This window comes from Lissotriton vulgaris, chromosome 10, assembly GCF_964263255.1.
Source record: "Lissotriton vulgaris chromosome 10, aLisVul1.2, whole genome shotgun sequence".
In the NCBI taxonomy this organism is placed as follows: Eukaryota; Metazoa; Chordata; class Amphibia; order Caudata; family Salamandridae; genus Lissotriton; species Lissotriton vulgaris.
Window position 1 is genome coordinate 718,656,807 of NC_141698.1, and position 23,526 is coordinate 718,680,332.

At 46.2% G+C, this 23,526-nt stretch overlaps 1 protein-coding gene across 3 annotated transcripts in view; it reads right to left on the minus strand.

Moving 5' to 3' along the window:
• ZEB1 (zinc finger E-box binding homeobox 1) overlaps positions 1–23,526 on the minus strand; it is a 427,369-nt gene that overhangs the window by 135,091 nt on the left and 268,752 nt on the right. For all 3 annotated transcript variants that reach the window (XM_086941557.1, XM_086941556.1, XM_086941555.1), the window contains one exon: positions 16,830–17,032. In XM_086941557.1, the coding sequence (XP_086797683.1) occupies positions 16,830–16,904 (75 nt within the window). In that variant the 5' untranslated portion in view covers positions 16,905–17,032. The remainder of the gene's footprint in view (positions 1–16,829; positions 17,033–23,526) is intronic.

Here is a 23,526-nt window from a genome sequence, read left to right on the forward strand (position 1 = left end):
GTTTTGATTAAAAAAAAATTATATACACACATATATATATATATACACATATACACATCTATATATATACACATACATATATATATACACATATATATATATACACATACATATATATACACATACATATATATACACACATACATATATATACACATACATATATATACACATACATATATATACACATACATATATACACATACATATATATACACATACATATATATATACACATACATATATATATACACATACATATATATACACACATACATATATATACACATACATATATATATACACATACATATATATATACACATACATATATATATACACATACATATATATATACACATACACATATATATATACATACATACATACATACATACATACATATATATACTGAAAAAACCATAGGTTTCACACCAGTTATAGTTAGGAATTAGCATTTAAAAAAACTATTAAATTCACTGAAAAAACCATAGGTTTGACACCAGTTAGCTGGAAATTTTACTGACATAAAACCATTGAAATTCCCACGTTCTAGTTAGTTGGACTCACTATAACTTGCGTGCCTGCAATGCACTACTGATGACGTCACATATTACATCACTCATGACATCACTGATGACACCATCCAGTTAATGTGCATCTTTCTGAAAAATAAATATGTTTTATATATGTATATGTAAAGGTCGATGGAAGAATAAATGTTTAAATAAGTGTTTTAATGGATGTGTTTTTTTTTTTAATTGATTGGTTAACTGGCTTATTAAGTGCATCTTAGTGAATACATATATTAGCGAGTATTGTTTAAATATTTAAATGTTTGTATAAGTGTTTCACTTTGTGTATAAGTGGCTGCATGGGTTGGTTAGTAGCTACTTGTGTGTGTATATGGGTTATTAGATTTTTTTAGTATCAGTATGAGTGTCTGTATGGTTTGGTGGGGGTGTTACTTAGCACATAGATGCATCAATGACTGACTCACTGTATGTGTTTTGAAGACGGCATATGTGCAGGACTATGGGTGGAGGAGTGTGTGTATATGTGTGTTTTAGTGAGTGAATGACTGTCTCATTAGTGTCTATCAGTAACTACATACGTTTTAATCTATTATATGTAAGTATTGATGTATATAAGTGAGTATATGTGAGAGTAAAAGATTGAAAGAGTTCTTGTTTAAATAAGTATGTGTTTCTATAAGTGATTGTTTAAGAGAGTAAGTATGTGTAAGTTTCCTTAGAAGTAAGGTGGTAGTGTGTGTATAGCTGTATATGCAAATAAATGGATGTTCAATAGTTTATTTGCATGTCTGATTATGTGTGTGAGTAACTTTTGGATGACTGTCTGTGTGTAACAGGATGTATAGGTGTTTCACTACATAGGATGAGTGAATATATGTATGAGTGACTATACAGAACTGTTGGTGAATGAGTGGATGTGTATATAGATGGTGGTATTACTGAATTGGTTGTTGTAACTTGTATGGGTATCTCTATTTATATGAAAATTTTAGTTTCTATTTTTGAATATGTGTTTCAAGGGTTACATTACACTGAAAGGAGATCTGTCACTCTGTCACAAGGATGGTGTCAGTGATGTCATGAGTGATGTCACTGACCATGTCATGAGTGATGTAATATGTGACGTCATCAGCAGTGCATTGCAGGCGCGCAAGTTATAGTGAGTCCAACTAACGATAACGTGGGAATTTCAATGGTTTTATGTCAGTAAAATTTCCAGCTAACTATAACTGGTGTCAAACCTATGGTTTTTTCAGTGAATTTCATAGTTTTTTTTAATGCTAATTCCTAACTATATAAGACCTGAAAGCCCACCGGGAATCTCCAGTATGCGCCAGGGGACTGCATTGCAGAGAGGTGTAATGAAGCCACGCCCCTTTTTACACCTCTCTGCAACGCAGCCCCCTTGCATGTTTGAAGAGGGGGAACTAATTCCCCTTGCATACTGGGGGCCCCTGGGGGCCCACTAGCCCACCTGGAACCTCCAGTATGCGCCAGGGGGCTGCATTGCAGAGGTGTAATGAGGCTATGCCCCTTGTTACACCTCTCTGCAACATAGCCCCCTGCCGCGTTTGCAGAGGGGGAACTAATTCCCCTTGCATACTGGGGGTCCCTGGGGGCCAACTAGCCCACCAGGAGCCTCCAGTATGCGCCAGGGGGCTGCATTGCCGAGAGGTGTAATGAGGCCACACCCTGTTTTACACCTCTCTGCAACGCAGCCCCCGTGCATGTTTGAAGAGGGGGAACTAATTCCCCTTGCATACTAGGGGTCCCTGGGGGCCACTAGCCCACCTGGAACCTCCAGTATGCACCAGGGGGCTGCATTGCACAGAGGTGTAATGCAAATGCTACTTACCAGTATGCATCTGTTCTTGGCATGTAGGGCTGCTGACATTCATATCTGTGCATAGATCGCCACCTAGTGTTGGGTCCGGATGATTGCACATTGTTGTCCTGGAAGAGTCTTCGAAGTATCACGAGATAGGTGGCTCCTCCCCTGGACTACAGTGCGCATGGGCATCGCCTCCATCCCCAGATTGTTTTTAGCCATTGGCAGAGATGGAGTGAAGAATGTGAGTGATGACCATGCTATGAGCATATGTATGTATATGAATGAATTCTGCAGCTGCTACAGGCGCCGGGGAGGAGGGTGGGCGATATGAATGTCAGCAGCCCTACATGCCAAGAACAGATGCATACTGGTAAGTAGCATTTGCAGTTCGAGGCATGTGGGCTGCTGAATTCATATCTGTGCATAGAATACATAGCAGTCCCTCCATTATCTGCGGCCGCCCGTGCCAGCTGCAGCAGTCTGAAAAAGCGTTTTTAGAACAGCCTGACCAACAGCTGCCTGTTGTTTGGAATGTACGTCTACACAGTAGTGTTTAGTGAAAGTATGTGTGGTAGACCATGTGGCTGCTCTACAGATATCTTCTAAGGGAATGTTACCTAGGAAAGCCATAGAGGCCCCTAACTTCCTGGTGGAGTGGGCCCTCGGTGGGACAGTGAGAGTGCGCTTAGCTTTAGCGTAACAGATTTGAATGCACTTCACTATCCACCTAGCAATCCCTGCTTTAGAGATAGCGTTTCCCTTGTGGTGAGTGGCAAAAGCAACAAAAAGCTGCTTGGTTTTGCGGAAATCTTTTGTCCTGTCTACATAATACATTAAGGCCCTTTTAACATCAAGGGTGTGGAGCATGCGCTCCGCCAGCGTATCCGGGTTTTGGAAAAACACCGGCAATTCAATTGTTTGGGTAAGAATTTAGGGTTAGTGCGGAGCACCACCCTGTTAGCATGTACCTGGAAAAAGGGTTCTTGGATGGTGAGCGCCTGCAGCTCGCTAACCCTCCGTAGCGAAGTAATCGCTACTAAGAACGCAACCTTCCAAGTCAGAAACTGAAGCTCACAAGAGTGCAGTGGCTCAAAGGGAGGACCCATCAGTCTCGTAAGAACCACATTGAGGTTCCATTCTGGAGCTGGTGGGGTCCTTGGTGGAATGACCCTTTTGAGTCCTTCCAGAAAGGCCTTGATAGCAGGGACCCTGAAGAGTGACAGGTGTTGTCTATTCTGGAGGTACGCTGCCATAGCAGACAGGTGAATGTGGATGGAAGAGTATGCCAGATTGCATTGATACAGGTGAAAAAGATAGCAAATGATGTTTTGAATGGAAGCATCCAGCGGGTCAATATTATGGTTAGCACAGTAGATGACAAACCTCTTCCATTTAGCCGCATAACAAGCTCTGGTAGTGGGCTTCCTTGCCTCCCGAATGATGTTCATGCAATCGGGAGGAAGATTGAGGTAGCCAAACTCTAGGACTTCAGGAGCCAGATCGCCAGGTTGAGCTGTTGCGGATCTGGGTGCTGAATGTCGCCATGGCTCTGCGTCAGAAGGCTGGGAGTGAGATGAAGCCTTTGATGCGGTACCACGGACAGTTCGAGAAACGTGGTGTACCATGGTTGGCGAGCCCACGTTGGAGCAACCAGGATGAGAGTCATCGAGTGCTGCCTGAGCTTGCGTGCCACCAGCGGTATCAGAGGTGCTGGGGGAAAAGCGTACGCAAATCTGCCTGACCAGTTCATCCACATCGCATTGCCCTGTGATTGGGGGTGTGGGAATCTGGCGGCGAAGCTTTGGCATTTTGCGTTCTCCTTTGTGGCGAACAGGTCTATCTCTGGATGACCCCACCTTTGGAAGTACGGTTGGAGTACTGATGGATGTATCTCCCACTCGTGCATCTGATGGCTGTGCCTGCTGAGCAGATCCGCCATTTGATTGTCTTTGCCCGGGAGATGCTCTGCCATGAGGAAGATGTTCCTCTGAATGGCCCACTTCCACATGCTCTGAGCCAGATGAGACAGCTGTGGAGAGTGTGTGCCTCCCTGCTTCTGAATGTAGTACATGGCCGTCATGTTGTCCGTCCGGATCAACACGACTTTGTTGCACAGATGTACTTTGAACGCCTTCAAGGCCATGAAGATTGCCATCAGTTCCAACACATTGATGTGCATCTTCCTTTGCTGTAGTGTCCATAGTCCCTGCACTGTGTACTGGAGTACATGCGCTCCCCATCCCTGGAGAGAGGCGTCCGTCGTCAGGATAATCTGTGGGACAGGCTCTTGGAATGGTCGGCCCTTGCAAAGGTTGTGTGGATTCCACCAATGCAGAGAGTTGTATGCCCGACCGCTCACCAACACTAGGTCTGTCAGTTGCCCATGAGCCTGAGTCCACTGACGTGCAAGGCACTCCTGAAGCGGACGCATATGTAGTCTCGCGTGCGGGACAATGGAGATGCAGGAGGCCATCATGCCTATCAACTGCATGAACACCCTCGCCGGAAGCGAGTGCTGGGGTCTGAACCGTTGGATCAGCGTCTGGATACTGGCGATTCTCACTGAATTCGGCTGCGCGGTGGCTGCCAGAGTGTCGATTGTCGCACCCAGGTACTGTCGCACGTGGGCGGGCTGGAGATGGGACTTTGGGTAGTTCAGAGAGAATCCCAGATCGTGCAGGAGATGAATGGTGCGTGACACGTGGTCGACGCACTGCTGCTCTGTCCTTGCCTGAATGAGCCAGTCGTCCAGGTAGGGAAAGACGTGGACGTGCTGGCGGCGGAGATGCGCCGCCACAGTCGCTAGGCACTTGGTAAACACTCTTGGTGCCGTGGTGACCCCGAATGGCAGAACCTTGAACTGGTAATGCTGGTCTAAGATCGTGAATCTGAGGTACTTCCTGTGGGAAGGATGCAGGGGAATATGAAAATAGGCATCTTTCAGATCTAGCGTAGCCAGGAAGTCCCCCTGTTGAAGCAGGGGAAGCACCTGCTGCAACGTGAGCATATGGAAGTGCTCCGAGAGGATGTACCAGTTCAAGGGCCTGAGGTCCAGGATCGGCCTGAGGGATCCGTCCTTTTTGGGAATCAAAAAATACAGGGAGTAAACCCCTGTTCCCCGCTCTTGCAATGGAACGAGCTCTATCGCCCCTTTTTGCAGCATGGCTACAACTTCTTGCTGCAACAAGGTCAAGTGCTCGCCTGACATAGGACGGCTCCTTGGGGGTATGTCCGGTGGAATGGACGTAAGCTCTAGACAGTACCCGTACTGGATAATAGACCTCACCCACCTGTCCGTGGTGATGGACTTCCACGCCGGCAGGAACTGCTGGAGCCTCCCCCCGACCGGTGTTGCATGGCCGGGGGGCAGTGACAAGACGTCACTGTTTGTTGTTGGCGGTGGACCTGGAGCTATTGTTTCCACGTCCCCTGCCCTTGACATTATTGCCTCTGTAACCACCTCTATTTTTGTTGTTGTACGAGGCTTGGGTGTTAGTCTTGAAATATTGTGTGGACTGGGATGCCTGTCCCCTTGAGGTGCCTCTGGAGTTTGAGCGGCGAAAGGAATTACCCCGAAACTGCTGACTTTGTAAAGCCCCCATGGACTTGGCAGTTTCCGTATCTTTTTTCATCTTTTCCAGTGTGGCATCCACCTCTGGGCCAAACAGATGGTCAGGATTCACTGTCTGATTCAGTATAGTGGTTTGGATGTCGGGTTTGAACCCCGAAATTCTAAGCCAGGCATGGCGTCTAAGCAGCACACTAGTATTGATAGCCCTGGAGGCTGTGTCTGCCACATCCAAAGCACATTTAATGGATGCATTTGTAATGAGTTTACCCTCCTGAATCAGCATCTCCCCCGCCTCCTTGTATTGGTCAGGCAAGTGTTGCAGTATGGCCTCTAATGTGTCATAATGGGCCCTATCATAACGTGCAAGCAAGGCTTGGGTGTTAGATATTCTCCAAATATTAGCTGCCTGTGCAGCAATCCGTTTGCCTGAGGCTTCGAAAATCTTGGACTCTTTATCTGGGGGAGGAGCGTCACCAGTAGTTTGAGAGTTTGCCCTCTTCCGAGCATTGGAAACGACCAGGGAGTCCAATTGCAAGTGTCCCTTGATATATGTCGGATCCGTTGGCGCTGCTTTATATTTCCTGTCGATGCGAGGATTGACCACACGCGCTCGGGTGGGCTCCTTGAAAACCTCCGTTGCATGTTTAAGCACCCCCTTCAGCATCGGTAGCGTTTTGACTGATTTTTCGGCTACCGAGAAGGTGTCGAACAAGAAGTCCACATCCACGGGGTCCGAGTGCAGCTCAACGTCGTGGTTAGCAGCAGCTCTTTCTATTAGGGCATTGAAGGCCGCCGAATCCTCGGTCGGGGACGTCTTGGCCGCGAAAAGTTGAGCGTCCTGACCCCCCTGCGGGTCCTCCGGGTCGCCTCCGGCGGTCCACGGAACGTGCTCCTCCTCCGGATCCGAGTACGCCGGATAGTCGTACTCGGCATCCTCGTCGTCCGCACCGGCTGCGACGGAATGCGTCGGCGAGTACCCCAAGGTTTGTGGGGACACATGTTCCACCAAAGCCGAAGAGCCCTCGGAGTCCCGTTTGTTCTTGAGAGGGATCTTAAAATGTTCCAACGCCGGCTCCGTCGTGATCTTCCTTTTGAGGAGCGACAGTTTTCCGGTGTTGGCGTCGATGATTACCTCACGACGTTCCTCTTCAGCAAGGGGTTGGAGTCGAAGCTTCGACACCACCAAGGCCGCTTTAGGTGCCAATACCCCCTTCGAGGGTCCACTCTGTTTCGGCGCGAAGGCCTTTGGCGCCGACTTGGGAGGAAAGGTGAAACGGATAGGCGTCTGCTCCTTCGCAGGCTTAGGCGTGAGCTTCGGCGCCACAGTGTCCTTTCGAATCCGCTGCAAGGATTCCTCCACCTTCTTCGTCAAGGCCGGAGAGGACTTGACCGGCTCGACATGCGCCTTCTTCGGGGCCGAGGCCCCCTGGCCACGCTAGTCGTCGCCCAGGCGCTTCTTCGGAGCCGACTTCGGGTCCACGACCCCTTTCGGAGCCGACTTCGGGTTCACGACCCCTTTCGGAGCCGACGCAGCCGCGTCGGACGATTTCGCCTTCGGTACCGACCCCGAGGACTTCGGGTCGGCCATCTTGGCGTGGCTCTTTGAGTCGGCCATTTTGGTTTCCTTGGAAGTTAACGCCTCCAGAACCTTCTTCACCAGCGCAACTTTCACTTTCGGTTTCGCATCCAAGGGTGCGGGACCAGTTGGCTTCACTTTCGTTTTCTTCGACGTAAGTGATTGTTCATAAGTGTCCGTGACCGGGCCCGGAGGCGGGGACGTAGGACTCATAGGTAGATCTTGGGTAAGGCCCGAAGGCGATCCCTCGACCTGGGCCGTAGGAGGGGTAATAACCCCAGAGTCTCGTTGGGGATGCTCCTCCTCTGAGCTATCACCCATAGTGGCAAAAGCCTGTTCGTCGTCCCCTACCTCGTCGGCGACTTCGTCAAAGTTCTCCGCACCTTCGTCATAGGTTTCACCTTCGGATGCGGGATTAGAGTCCGAACCTTGCACGTCGTCTTCTCCCTCGACAGATTCTTGGAAAATGTCGTCTGGTGGGGGCGCCGTAGCCGATAACTGAGCCTGGAGCCTGTTAGCCCGGCGAATCTTTAAAGTCTTCTTGCTCCGGAACTTCGAACACGCCATACAGGTGTCTTCGCGGTGATCCGGCGACAAGCAGGTATTGCACACAGGGTGCACGTCGAGGTGTGAATATTTAGAGTTACACACCGGGCACTTCTTAAACGGAGTTCGCTCCATAGCAAGAGTGTAGAGTAGGCCCGTCCGCGCCGAAAGCACGTGGAAGGGCAGCAAGAGATCGGAGCTGAGAGTCAGAAAGAAACCCGTACGCAACTATACCGACGCCCAGCCTAAAGACCTTTTGGTCTCGAGTAGAAGTCGAACAACTATCGGTTCCGACAGAGGGAACCGAAAACACATCCGAACCCAATGGCGGAAAAAAACAATCTGGGGATGGAGGCGATGCCCATGCGCACTGTAGTCCAGGGGAGGAGCCACCTATCTCGTGATACTTCGAAGACTCTTCCAGGACAACAATGTGCAATCATCCGGACCCAACACTAGGTGGCGATCTATGCACAGATATGAATTCAGCAGCCCACATGCCTCGAACTGAGGCTATGCCCCTTTTTACACCTCTCTGCAACGCAGGCCACTGGAGAGTTTGCAGAGGGGGGGGGGGGGGACTAATTCCCCTTGCATATTGGGGGTCCCTGTGTCATATCTGCCCAAACACCGATATTCCGAGCGATTGAAAATGACTTTTCTTGAGAAACATTTGGATCATCATGTCCTATACTTTGGAATTTTTGAAAGACTGACTTTGAGGATGCTATAAATTACTCAAGTCTGCCCGAATTTTGTGGGTAGAATTGATACCTAGTCACTTTTGAATAAGAATGTACTTACGTCTCGTCTAACAGGATACCGACATAACTTGAAGGAAATAAGAACGCCCTGAAGAAGTTGTTGTACAGAATGAAACGTTTTGGCTGGCTGTGGTGCATAAACTTAAGGAAAATAAAAGTATTTGAATATACACCAAGATTCAGCGCTTCAATAAGGACTCTAAGTGATATGATTTGATTGGACTTATTGTGCAAGTGGTGCTGTGCCAAACTTTGGAATAACCTCCACACCTCCTCCACACCTCTACCCCAACACCCAAACACCTACACCCAAACACCTACACCCAAACACCTACACATATATGTATATGTATACGTATATGCATATAGATGCATGTTTACATGAAAGTTTAAAAAACACTAATAAAAGCAAAGCTAAAAAGCCACCTCATTACAAACAGAATGGCTTTCACTTAAACGAGGGAGAGATCTGTTGCATTTTCAATGCTGGTTTACTTTGGTTCCATCAAGAAGGCATTCAGATGTGTCACACATTTGCCATAAATTCTGAATGTTAGCACTCTAGTTGCTCATTAGATCACTGTAGTAAAGCTACTGCTCACCAGGGAAGTCTGCTGCTGGTATTCAAAGTGCATGTTTCAGTCTGCATGTCAGAATTTTTTTAATGAAAAAGAAGAGGATTTGAGAAGTCACTCAAAATGATCCCTAATTTTTCTTTCTGAAGCACTAATCATACTTTCTATGGCAAAATGAACCCCCTCATTTTCTTCCTTTTTAAATTAAATGTTTACAGACTTACCACTTCATTCCAATCAAGACGGCTTCTGGTGTGCCATACTTTTGTAATAAGTAGGACTGTTAGCGCTCTAGTAGTTCTTTAGAACACTCTGGGACATTCTGTCAAGGGGCTATACTTGGGCTACATCTGGGTGATATTTGGGCTACATTTGGGCTCTTTTCTCTGGTGGCCATCTTGGGAGACTGCGTGTCAGAATACTTTTAATGAAATAGAAGAGGATTTGAGAAGTCACTCAAAATGTGCCCTAATTTTTCTTACTGCAGCACTAATAATACTTTCTATGGCATAATATACCCCCTCATTTTGTTCCTTTTTAAATTAAATGTTTTAAGAGTTACCACTTTATTCCCATCACGATGGCTTCAGGTGTGCAATACCTTTGTAATAATTAGGACTGTTAGAGCTCTAGTTGTTCTTTAGAACACTCTAGGAGGCTGCAGTAGAACACAAAGGAATCAACTGACAGTCTCTGTCCTTGTTGGATGTACATGTTTTACTTCATTCTCACATGACCGAGAAAGATTATGTGAATTTACAGAAAATATGCTTTCAGTTTAGCTTATAGATCCCCTTCCAAACTACTGTGGGAAAATCATGAGATGGAATATGCTACTTACCAGTATGCATCTGTTCTTGGCATAGAGGGCTGCAGAGTGGTACATTATGAATAGATCGCCATCTGGTGTTGGGCTCGGATGATTGCACTTTGTTTTTTTCTTGGAGTCTTTTGTAGCTTGGTGACTCCTCCTTTGGTTGGTAGTGCGCATGGGCATCGGCTCCATCCTTAGATTGTTTTGCCATAGTAGGGTTAGATGGAGTAGTATGATAGAATACAGATAGGAATGCCCATGTAAGTATCTAAATAAGATAATGTTGGAACAGACACAGGTTTCCGGGGAGGCTGGGAGGGCATGTACCACTATGCAGCCCTCTATGCCAAGAACAGATGCATACTGGTAAGTAGCATATTCCGTTCGAGGCATATGGGCTGCAGATGCTACATTATGAATAGACTATACAGCAGTTCTCTCCCTAGCGGTGGTCACCCGTGTCTGTTGCAACTGTCTGAAATAAAGTCTTTAATACAGCTTGTCCCACTCTAGCTTGTTGTGTTGTGTGCACATCTACACAATAGTGCTTTGTGAAGGTGTGCGGTGTAACCCAGGTAGCTGCTTTGCATATGTCATCTAGTGGAATGTTTCCCAAAAATACCATAGATGCTCCTAGTTTACGTGTAGAGTGAGCTCTAGGAGGAACAGTTAATGTCCTCTTTGCTTTTAAGTAGCATATTTGAATACATTTTACAATCCATCTGGCAATGCCCGCTTTAGAGATGGGATTGCCCTTATGTGTAGGAGAAAACGCAACAAATAGCTGTTTTGTCTTTCTGAAAGTTTGTGTTCTTTCTATATAATACAATATTGCCCTTCTGACATCCAATGTATGTAGGGCCCTTTCCGCTACCGTTTGTGGTTTTGGAAAGAAGACCGGTAATTCCACTGACTGATGATGTGGAATGCAGAAATTACTTTTGGTAAGAACTTTGGGTTTGTTCTAAGAACCACTTTGTTTTGGTGTAACTGCATGAATGGTTCTTGAATCGTAAAAGCTTGTAACTCACTTACTCTTCTAAGTGACGCGATAGCTATGAGGAAGGCCACCTTCCATGTGAGGAATTGTATTTCACACCTATGCATAGGTTCAAATGGTGGTCCCATTAGTCTGGTAAGTACTATGCTGAGATTCCAGACTGGGGAAGGTGGTCGTCCTGGTGGAATGACTTTTGAGTCCCTCCATGAAAGCTTTAATTGCTGGTACTTTAAACAGGGAAAGATGTTGCCTGTTTTGTAGGTACGCCGCTATAGCTGCGAGATGAACCCTGATAGAGGTATATGCTAAGTTACATTGCTGCAAGTGTAGTAAATAGCAAATGATCTGTTTAGTGGATGCGTCCAGAGGGTTGATGTGATTACTGTTACAGTGTATAGCAAACCTCTTCCATTTTGCTGCATAGCATGATCTGGTGGTAGGACGTCTTGCTTGTTTAATGATTTCCATACATTCTGGTGGTAAATCTAAATATCCAAACTCTATGACCTCAGGAGCCAGATCGCTAGGTTCAATTGTTTGGGATCAGGGTGCATAATTTCTCCAAGGTTCTGTGTAAGGTGCATGGGTAATAATCTTAGCTTTTGATGTGGCACCTGTGAGAGTTGTAGTAGCGTGGTGAACCACAGCTGTCTTGCCCACGTGGGTGCCACTAGTATCATTGTCATTGAGTGCTGCTGCAGTTTCCGAACCACTAACGGGATTAGTGGGAGAGGGGGAAAAGCGTAAGCAAATCTGTTGGACCAATTTATCCATAGTGCATTGCCCTGGGACCGGTGGTGTGGGTACCTGGATGCGAAGTTTTGGCATTTTGCGTTCTGATGATTGGCAAACAGATCTATCTCTGGTTGCCCCCATCTTTGGAAGAATGGCTGCAGTATTTGGTCGTGCAGCTCCCATTCGTGTACTTGTTCTGACTCTCTGCTTAGGATGTCTGCTATCTGATTTTGAACTCCTGGTAGGTGTTCTGCTAACAGATAGATCTTTTGAGGAATGGCCCATCTCCAAATGTCCTGTGCTAGTTTGGATAGTTGGAGAGAGTGTGTCCCCCCCCTGTTTTTGAATATAATACATTGCAGTCATGTTGTCTGTTCTGATCAGGACTGCCTTGTTGGTTATTTGCATTTGGAAAGCTTTTAGTGCTAGAAATACTACTAATAGTTCCAAGTAGTTGATGTGCAGTTTCTTTTGCTGCACACTCCACTTCCCCTGCACTGTGTATTTGTCCATATGCGCTCCCCATCCGGAGAGCGATGCGTCCGCTGTTAATATCACTTGTGGAATCGGTTCTAGGAACAACCGTCCCTTGGAAATATTTGTTGTGTTCCACCACTTCAGACAGCGATGCGTACGGTCGTTTACCAACACCAGATCTGTAATCTGACCTTGAGCCTGATTCTACTGTGTCGCTAGACACTCCTGTAGTGGACGCATTTGTAGTCTGGCATGTGGTATTAGCAGTATGCAGGAGGACATCATGCCTAACAGCTGCATAAACACTCGTGCTGGTAGTGAGTGTTGTGGTTGAAATCTTTGTATTAACTTGACCATTGTCTGTATCCTGATTGGATTGGGGTGTGCTATGGCTCTTTCTGTGTCTATAGTAGCACCCAGTTATTGCTGAATTTTGTTTGGTTGCAGGTGTGATTTTTTGTAGTTCACCGTAAACCCTAGGTGGTGCAGCAATTGAATGGTCTTCTGTGTGTTGTGAAGACATTCTTCTTGTGACTTGGCCTTTATTAACCAATCGTCCAAGTAGGGGAAGACATGTATTTGTTGTCTTCTTAGGTGTGCTGCCACCACAGCTAGGCATTTTGTGAACACTCTTGGTGCTGTTGTGACCCCGAACGGAAGGACTTTGAATTGATAATGTTGTCCTTCCACTACAAACCTTAGGTATTTCCTGTGGGCTTTGTGAATTGGGATATGAAAGTAAGCGTCTTTTAGATCCAGTGTAGAAAGAAAGTCCCCTTTCTTCAGTAAAGGAAGTACCTGTTGGAGCGTGACCATGTGGAAATGTTCCGAATTTATGTATGCATTGAGAGGTCTGAGGTCTAAGATTGGTCTTAGAGACCCATCTTTTTTGGGGATTAGGAAGTATAGAGAGTATACTCCTGTGCCTTGTTGATCTTTTGGAACCTTCTCTATGGCATGCTTTTGTAGCAGTGATAGTACTTCTTCTTTTAACAATGTCAGATGATCTTGACTCATTGGACGCTGTTTGGGGGGGATGTTTAAGGGGGATGTTTGGTGGGGTAGCTGTGAGTTCTAGGCAATAACCATGTTGGATAATTTGTCTCACCCACTTGTCTGATGTGATGTTTTCCCAGACAGGTAGGAACTGTGATAGACGTCCCCCGACCGGTGTTATGTGGTCTGGGGGAAGTTGTATTAAGTCACTGTTTTGGGGTTGGGGAGTTGCGGTTATTATTTCTGCGGCCTCTACCCTTGTTGTTGTTACCTCTGTAACTACCTCTTGAATTACCTTTGGGAGACGTAGGTGTGAAAGAGGTGGATTGCTGATTTGTTCCTGTATTTTTTGAGCCTCCTCTATAGGTGGATCTACGAAAGGAACCCCTTTGTGTTTGTTGTTGTAATGCTCCCATTGACTTAGCCGTTTCTGTATCTTTCTTCATCTTTTCTAAGGTCTCATCTGTGCTTGAGCCAAAAAGTGTTTTCTGATCAAAGGGTTGGTTCAATAAGGATGTTTGTACTTCTTGTTTGAACCCTGAGACTCTAAGCCATGCATGTCTCCTTAACATGACACTGGTGTTGATGGATCTTGCTGCAGTGTCTGCTGCGTCTAGGGCGCACTTAATGGAAGTAGTTATTATCTTTCCTTCCTGTATTAGCTGATCTGCCCTCTTCTGATGATCTTTGGGGAGATGTGTGATGAGTTTTTCTAATTCATCATAATGTGCCCTGTCATAACGTGCAAGTAGCGCCTGTGTATTGGCTACACGCCAGCTATTTGCCGTTTGTGATGCTACTCTCTTGCCTGATACATCTATTAATTTTGACTCTTTATCAGGTGGAGGGGCCTCTCCTGTAGAGAATGAGTTCGCTCTTTTGCGAGCGTTTGAAACTACAAGCGAGTCCAGAGGTACCTGCCCTTTGATAAATATTGGATCCTTTGGAGCCGCCTTATATTTTTTATCAATTCTTGGGTTTAACACCCTAGCCCTCACTGGGTCTTTGAATATTTCTCCTGTGTGACTGAGAAGACCCTTCAGCATAGGTAGAGTATCTGATGTTCTTTGTGCGGTAGGTAGTGTATCTAATAGGAAGTCCTCTATTTGAGGTTCTGTATGTAGATCTACCTTATGATATTTTGCTGCCCTATTAATGAGCTGTACAAACCCTGTGTTATCATCAGGTGGTGAAGGCTTTGAGGGATATAACTCTGGGTCGTTGTCATCATCTGACCCTGCGTTATAATTTTCCCATGGGTCATCCTCATCTGGGATAGTGTCATCATCCCCTTGAGGTTCTCCCTCCCCTGTATCACTGTCTACATCAGACTGAGGTGAAGATGGTCTTGGTGTAGAAGGTGCAGGAATATTTGGCATAGTGTGAGGAATAGGAGAAGAGGGTGTGACTTTAGGTCGAGGAGAAGTAGGAGGAGTTGTATTTGTCCCCAGGGTTCTCTTTTTTGAAGGAAGAGGTTTGTCTTCTAGCTGTTCATTCTTCCTCTTCTTCGTCGCCAGTTTGTGGATCGATAAACAAAATCTTTTGTTTGGGATCTGTCTGCTGCTCCTGTGTCCGTACCGAAGCCTTCGGTTCCGAAAGGTACATTTGTTTTCGATCGTCAATGTTCGGTGTTTTCGGCACCGAGTGTTTGCTCGATTCCGATTTTTTTCGGTGTCGAGTGAGTCTTCGACGTCGAATCATGTTTCTGTTTCGACATGGAATGTTTCGATGCCGAGCTTTCCCTTGCATGGAGCTTCGGCGTCGAAGTCGATGTCGACCTCTTCTCGGATCCGACATGGTGGGAGACCGAGAGTTTCGGTTTCAGTTTCGGTTTCGTTGCCGGGCCCGAAGGCGGGGCGTCGGAAACTTTTTTCTGCGGTTTGACAGGGCTCGAAGGCGGGGTCGTTACCACACGGGGTCGGTTTTTTGTTAAGGGGACGTCGTCACTCACGGTTTGTTGCACGTCGAGTTCTTCGACATCAGACTCGTCCCCTTCCGACCCCGACTGATCCTCATGATCCTCTTCTTCATCGAGGTGCTGGTCTTAGAACAGCTCCGGGATCGCCTCCGACTGCATTCTGGAAACCTCGTGTCTTTGAGCTCGACGATTTCTAATTGTCGACTTGGAGGAGAATATATATATATATAAATATCGCTCATCAAATCCAGGCAAATCCCCAGGAATGAAAGACAGAACTCGGGAGGTTCCTTCTCACAGAGTAGTTATTAACTACAGGCTATACCACAGACGCGTTTCGGCGATTTGCCTTCGTCAGTGTGTGTGTCCACACGCACAACCCGGTACATTTATCACAATTACATTGACATCGTGCAGGGGTTACAACTCTTAATGAGCATCGACAGAGGACTCCAACCCTCCCAACAATTGCGGGCTCCATCTTGTAATGGTAAAGTATCCACCATCTACATTACTCAGTACTCACAACAAATGTAATGAGCATTATGAAACATATAGATAGGTAAGCGCGCTTTGGTGGGGGGTACCAAAATTCATTGTGCTGAGGTTCCACTATTTGATATCGCCGTGGATCAGCAACAGTCCTCTGGAAATATTGTAGCTCACTAGAGCTGGGTCCCACTCCTACACTAGAATTAATACATCAACAGATAGATAAGAAAGTCTATGTCATCGTGTATAAACTAAGAAAGAATCAACAAAGAAAGAAAAGGAAAAGTGCCATGTGTGAATCATATTTAAATACAGACGTGATGTTCTGCTAGGAATCAAAGAGCCCTTTGAACCTATAAGTGATTATAACAATTAATATGAACCATAGATGGACATACGTGTGCAAAATTTATATACGCCAAATATATAATCAATCCAAAATTCATCCGAACTCTTGGTTTAGTCATTGTCGTTGGCACCTAAAAATGGATATGTATAGTTCATATAATAGTTCCACAGAAATTCAACAAACAGAGATACATTGTATGAAATGCGACTTACAGACAACATCTGCATCATTTGCCTAGATGAAATACCATCTCTTCCCCACTGTTCATACCTCTAGGCCATTTCGTGGAAAGATCTATAATATAGCGTGATTGTAGCCTGCGTAATCATCGCAAGTGATCTCCTCCCCTAATGGTATTTTTGATGGTATCAAGGCCAAAATATTGCAGCTGACTACGGTCTCTGTTGTGTTTCTCGGCAAAATGCTGGGCGACTGGATAGGTGTATGTGTATATATATATATATATATATATATATATATATATATATATATATATATATATATATATATATATATATATATATATATATATATATACACACACACATAAACTCACACATATACACACACACACACATTTCATAAATCAAGTACAATTTACTACAAATGGTTCTTACAAAGTCAAATTGACTAGCTTTCTAGTTCTTACCTGATCTTTTCCAGATTTGTGTGACGTCATGTGGCGTTCAAGTTGCGTTCTATATGCAAATGTATAACTGCACATAGAGCAACTAAAATTATCTTCATTTTTTTCATGGCGATACTTAATGTGTTCTTTCAGAGAGGTAAAGCGTTTATATCCTCGATCACAATACGGACATGTAAGAAGCTGCGAAAATGCATCCGGGGTTCCTGAATAAGAAAGGTCATAATTTAGTTACCTGGATATTATAGGTGCAATTGTCACTGTCCTACTAAAATCAAATTTTACAAATTAACTGAAGGAAACTATTTACATACAAATATGAACATGTACAAGTGTATACAAATAAAGATTTATTAGTAAACATTAGATTTGAAACTAAGGGATCGATTTAGTAAATATAATCATCAATTTACACTGATGGGGATGCTTAGTCCTTGGTCTTCTTCCAAACGGACTGGTAGCTGCTTGGACAACAAACAGACTATCCAAAAAAGTTGCCACTTTAAACACGTTATTGGAGAACCAGAAATTCCATGTCTGTTGGTAAAGTAAGGGGCAGGGAACTAGGCGCACAATTTCCAAACAGCTTCTATATACCCCCATTTGCCATTCAACAGGGCTGAATTTAAAAAAGCAGAATTACAGCACACAGTGTGAGTGGATAGGAGAGCAAGGACTAAGAGTAGCAGAACCTTCACAAAGGTAATTTGTATTCACTCTTACATCCAACACTTCCTATTGACAGAAAATGAATTGTTTTATTTGAAATGCCCCCTTTACTGCAAGCACTTTGTTTTTATGGCATCACAACCATCAATGAAAACACAAAAAAGAACTGATAATCTTGTTTTTGGAGACTGGCATGGACATACTCTTTGAGCTAGGGGAAACCTTAGAAATGAAGAATGGATCACTGTCCAAACAGACCCTCAGAATACTGTGTCAAGCGAAATAAGTGAGAATTCAGAGATGTGGGAGATTAAACTAACAAAATACTACTTTACGAACAGTAAAGCTACTCAAAATACGTTGTTAAAAAAGATCTGGCTTTGGATACTTTACCAATAGAAATGCTATCCACCAGTAATAGTGTGACATGAGAATGAACTTCCTCAAGGAGTCATCAGAAATACTGCCCTAGGGAAACAACATAAGAAAAATACAGCCATCTTGGTGGAGAGTGGGCCGTTATCTTGAATTATGCCAGCACTGTGTGACATAGTTCACTCCACAACTAAAATGTATGTCCAAATGTGCCATAGACTGTTCTTTCTAAGGCCCATATAAGTAACCTTGGGTGAAAAAATCTACACTGCGGGCATAGTTCATGGAGTTTTTCCAACTCCGCTTGGAGCACGGAGTTCAGCAAAAACTCAGCCTTCAACGCATCGGAGTTTACCAGCATCAAGCACCCTGAAACTCAGACGAGAATGGTAGCACACCTCGACTTGCGCAATTACGGTCTTCAGCCACAGTACATGCAACAAAAATGTGCTCACAAGGCGTGTTTGGAAAATGCCCAACTGCAATAAGCATGGGGAGAGAACAGTCGACAGTGTGACGATACACAGGCAATACTCACCTGCATCCCTCCCACTTGCTCAACCCACCACACGGACCTCCCTCCTTTTTCTCTGACTGCCCTCTGGATTTATTTATTTATTTATTTATTCAAAGTTTTATATAGCGCGAACAAGATCCTTACAGATATCAGATCGCTTCACAATGACATGGTAGGGGCAGTAGGAATGAACAGGGGTAATGGGAGCAATGTAGTAGTCACTAACATGAAAGGATAATAATAACATACATAAAACATATCAATATACAGTCAGGTAAACAGGTAGTATAAGACGGCACAAGTCATTGATCCCACTACAGAGGTGTTCAGGTACACTTTGGGTGTGTGGAAGGCTTATACCAGTGTTTTAGTATAGAGAGAGCACTGAGTGGGGGCAGCCGGGAGGGTGAATCAGTGACCCAGCGTGTATCATATATTGTAAGAAAGTAGCGTAGTAGTGTCTCCATCAAGTAGAGGTATAGTGCCAAAGGACAAGGTGAGTATTGACACAAGGCAATGCAGAGTCTCTGATCCAGCACCTATAAGGTTCAGGAGATCTTGGCCAGAAGGATGGTTTTCACCTCTTTCTTGAAGAGTGCAGTGGAGGAGATACGCCTGGTTTCAGGAGGGAGCGCATTCCAGATCCTGGGTGCCATTCCTAAGAAGGAGCGCTTAGAAGTTCTCTTTCCGGAATCTACTGGGTTTCAGGAGTAGATTTTTTGAGCTTCTATTGGATCTCGAACCTCCTGATATAGACAACTTTTGAGCGAGGTAGTTGGGTGCATTGTGGTGCACGGCCGCGTGTGTCATAACTGCAATTTTTAGTTGTATTCTGGCTTCAAAAGGCAGCCATTTTAGGGACTTTAAGTCTGGGGAAATATGCGAATGTTTTCTTGAGCCAGTAATAAGTCTTGCGGCAGCGTTCAGGGAGGCTCTTAAGGGTGCTGTTGTGGATAGCGGGAGTCGGCTGACGGCCACAATTCCGTAGTCTATTCGAGGGATGACTAACGCTTGTACAGCAGTTTGGAAGTCTTCAGTAGGGAGGAAGGGTTTAACTTTCCTCAGTGTGTCGATTTGGAATTAGCTGCTTTTGTGGCTTTGCTGACGTGCTGCTGCATGTTGAGCTTGGCGTCTAGTGTGATGCCTAGGGATTTCGCAGAGTCCACGATGGTGGGTTGGACATTGAGTGCTGTTAGGTTGTTGAGCCATGTTTGGGTGGTGGAAATTTTCGCCGGGGGTGAGATGAGAAGGAACTCAGTTTTCAGAGCATTTAGTTTGAGGTGATTATCGGCTAGCCAAGATGGAGTGTTAATAAGCGTGGCATTCAGATGTTTGATATCTTCCGGAGATTGAAGCTTTAGGTACAGTTGTGTGTCGTCGGCGTACATATGGAATTGGACATTAGAAGCTTGGAGCAAGGTGGCGAGCGGTTCCATGACTAGGTTGAATAATGTGGGGGAGATGGAGGATCCTTGTGGAACACCTAGATCGGCAGGCACAGGTGAAGATAGCACATTGTCGATCTTGAACTTCTGAGACCGGTTGTGAAGGAAGGACGAAAACCATTTGAGAACCGTTGCCGATAGACCCATTCTAGTGCTTAGCAGCTCCAGCAAGTTCTCATGTTTGACCGTGTCAAAAGCTGACGAGAGGTCAAGAAGGATGAGGAGGCAGGACTCATTGCGATCAAGAATTTGGAGGGCGTCATCAATTATGTGTGTCATAGCTGTTTCCGTGCTATGTTTCGCTCGGAAGCCTGATTGATGAGTTGAGGAGGTCAAATTGGTCAACGTGTCTTGTTAGTTGGAGTTGGACACATTTCTCCAGCAGTTTGGCCAGGGTGGGGATATTGGTGATGGGCAGGTAATTGTTTAGGTCAGACGGGTCAGCTGTAGGTTTCTTGAGTATAGGCGTGACTTGCCCCCACCTTGAGGGAGTCTGGAATGAGGCCTTGTTGCAGGGAGCAGTTGATGATTTTGGTCCAGAGAGGGAGGAGCAAGGGGATGAAGTCTTTAACAGCATTAGCAGGTAGAGGGTCTGTGAGGTGATTAGAGGGCTTCAAGGTGCAGAGCAGTTTGTGTATTGTTTCTTCCGAGTAGGTATCGAAGTATAGCCAGGATGCCATGTTTTTAGGTTGAGTGTTAGCCATTCTTGTGTGGTTGGGGAATCGGCTTACATCCATGATGAGGTCATTTCTTATGTTGTCAGTCTTTAGCTTAAAGAAAGCAGAGAAGTCTTCACAGTGTGGGGTGTCGCTTGTTGTGCTATTTGATTGTAAGGGTTGTGCCTTTGTTTGGGTCTTGATTAGTTCGAACAGTTTTCTTGGCCTGTTTTTTGCTTGGTCCAACTGGCGGCTGAAGAAGTCCAACTTTGTGCGCTTTATTTTCCTAAAGTAGGCATTTCTCTTGTTTTTAAGCCTTTTGAGGTGCAGTGCTGAGGGGTCCGCTCTCCAGGTGCGCTCTGCCATTCGCATCGAACGCCTGTCGTCATTGCGTCTGTCGTCATACCAGGGGTTAGAAGTTTTGGTGGAGACTCTTCAGTTGCAGTGGAGCGACTTCATTGACTAATGTATTCATAGATTCAAGGTAGTGGTCAGTCAGTGATTGAACATCCGAGGCACCTGAAGGGGGAAGGAGGAGATTGCCGATGTGGGGAGGCATAGTAGAGGGGTTAAGATTCTTCATGTCCCTTTTCCTTGTTTTGGATTTGATTGGTTGAGCCGGGTTAGGTTTAACTTTTTCATTGATAAAGAAGGTGATAATGTGGTGATCTGACCAGTCGCAGGGTGTAATCGTCTCCAGTTGTGTAGAATTCTCTTTGGCAATGATGAGATCAAGTATCGAGCCTTTGTCGTGTGTTGGTCTATCGCATATTTGGGTGAGGTCAAGCGCATTAAGGAAAGTTTTGAGACTATTCACCACTGTGTCTTTCTGATCGTTCCAGTGGACATTGAAGTCACCCAGGTAGACTTAGGTGGTCTGCCGACCGGCATTGGAAGTGATCATGTCCATGAGTTGTTGGGTGAATATGAGATTGTCACCAGGCGGGTGATAGATGAGATGTAAAGCACAAACTTGTTTGCCCTCGCTGGTGATGTCGAGGCAGAGGAGTTCACAGGAGGAGAGGGAGGGGGAGGTGACTTTAGTAACGGAGAGGTTGCTTCTAAAAATGCATGCAATTCCCCCGCCCGTCTTGTCCGAGGACCTGTCTAGCCTAATGGTGTGATAGTTGGGGGGGGGGACTAGTATGTCCATAATCGGGGTAGAGGCTTCAGTGAGCCAAGTTTCTGTTAGGAAGGCTAGGTCCAGATCCCTAGCTGAGACGAGATCAGCGATGTCGGAGGAGTGTCTCTGGGCCGACCTGCAGTTGAGTAGGATGCATTTGAGTTCGGGAGAGAGAAGGGTGGTCGAGCTTTCTAGAGTGAAGGGAACTTTTCTGAGGTTGTTAGGGACGGAACCTCTGTTGTTGAGTGTTGGGAGCCTCAGAGGGTTTGTAAGAATTGTGGGTATGGGGATGTGTGTGCTAGGTATGTGTTTTACCGGACCTGGGCCATAAGTGCGTAGGAGAGAGCATAGGTCGCGGTCCGACAATGGGTTGAGGACACGGCGGGGGCGGTGGGAGTTGTTGCGAACGGGGATAGTCGGCCAGCGCGGATGTCGTTGGAGGCGAGGGTATGTAGGGCGGGAGCGTCCTTTGTAGGGTAGAGGGATGATGGGAGGTAGACTGGGCTGTGATGAGAGAAGGTCTTTGATTGCGTGGACATCTTTTTTGATTTGTAGAATATCCTCTTTGACTTGTTGGAGGGTGGGTAAAGTCAGGTCGGGGGGTGCATTGGGGATGGGGTAGGTGGTGAGAGCCAATGGTGAATGGTTGTGTAGTGAGCTGATAAGCGGGCAGGGAATCGAAGGGGGGGTATACTGGCGTTGTTGGAATGTTCTGGGGTGCAAATGGGTGGGATGGCATTCAAAGAGTGGGCGTCTTTGTGGGCGGGGGGTGTGGGTGAAGTAGGCGGTGTAGGCGGTGGGTGGGAGGCATAGGTAGTGCCGTCAGTTGGAAACGGTGCCGGTGAGTGGAAGAGTGAGTGAAGGCTGAAGACAGTGGGGGATACCGGGGGGTAGTGAGGGCTGAGAATAGGAGGTGGGAGAGAGGGGGATGCTAAGGTAGGTGAGGTGGTATGTTCTGTGTGTGTTGTTGGGAGGGTGTGAGTGTCGTGGGTGGAAGTGGGGAGGGAGCTGGGGGGGAAAGGTGTCCGCCGTGGGGGGTATGGGAGGGGGGGGTGGATAGACTCCGAGTGGTGATGTTATCAGATGGTGGCGTGTTGTGGGTGAGAGTTGTTCTGTTAGGTGTGAGAGTGTCGTGGGTGAGAGTGGGGAGGGAGCTGAGGAGGGAGAGGCGTCTGTCGTGGGGGGGATGCGAGGGGGGGGTGGATAAACTCCGAGCGGTGGTGTGTTCAGGTGGCGTGTTGCGGGTGGGGGTTGTTATGTCAGGGAGGAGAGGGATAGGGGGTATGTGAGTGGGGGTAAAAGGGATCCTGTTAGAGGGGCGGTTAGTATAAGAGGTGGCGACATTTGTGTCTGTCCTTGGGGAATGTAGGGCGTTGACAGCAAGTGGGCCATTTACTGGGGTACTGGGGGTGTCTGTCCTTGGGGAGTGTGGGGTGTTAACAGCAGGTGGGCCATTTACTGGGGTGCTGGGGGTAGAGGTGTTGTAGGTGGGGGCTGCAACGTCAGGGGTGATCGTGCTGGTGGAGATCTGGGTGGGGGTCCGCAGATTGGAGAGGTGCTCTTTGAACTTGGGGAACAGGTTGTCTAGTAGTTCCAGATTCTTGTCCGTGGATTGAATTAGGACAATCCCGTTGTTATAGATAGTAATGGTAGTCCTGCCAGGGAAGAGGTGGGAGGGTGTGATAGAGAGAGTTAGGCCATGAGTTGTTTTCCTGGTGGAGGAGACGGTGAGTAGGGTTAGGAACGTTTTTTTCCATTGGGCTCTGCGTGAGGTGTGGAAGATGATATCGGTATTCAGGGCTCCATTGCCCGGTGAGAAGTAGGTGTCGGCAAAGGTTGTTTCAGGGTGCGACCTCATGAAGTTATGTTTAAAACGTTTAGTGGCTTGTTTGGTGAGGGTGGAGGGGTAGTTAAT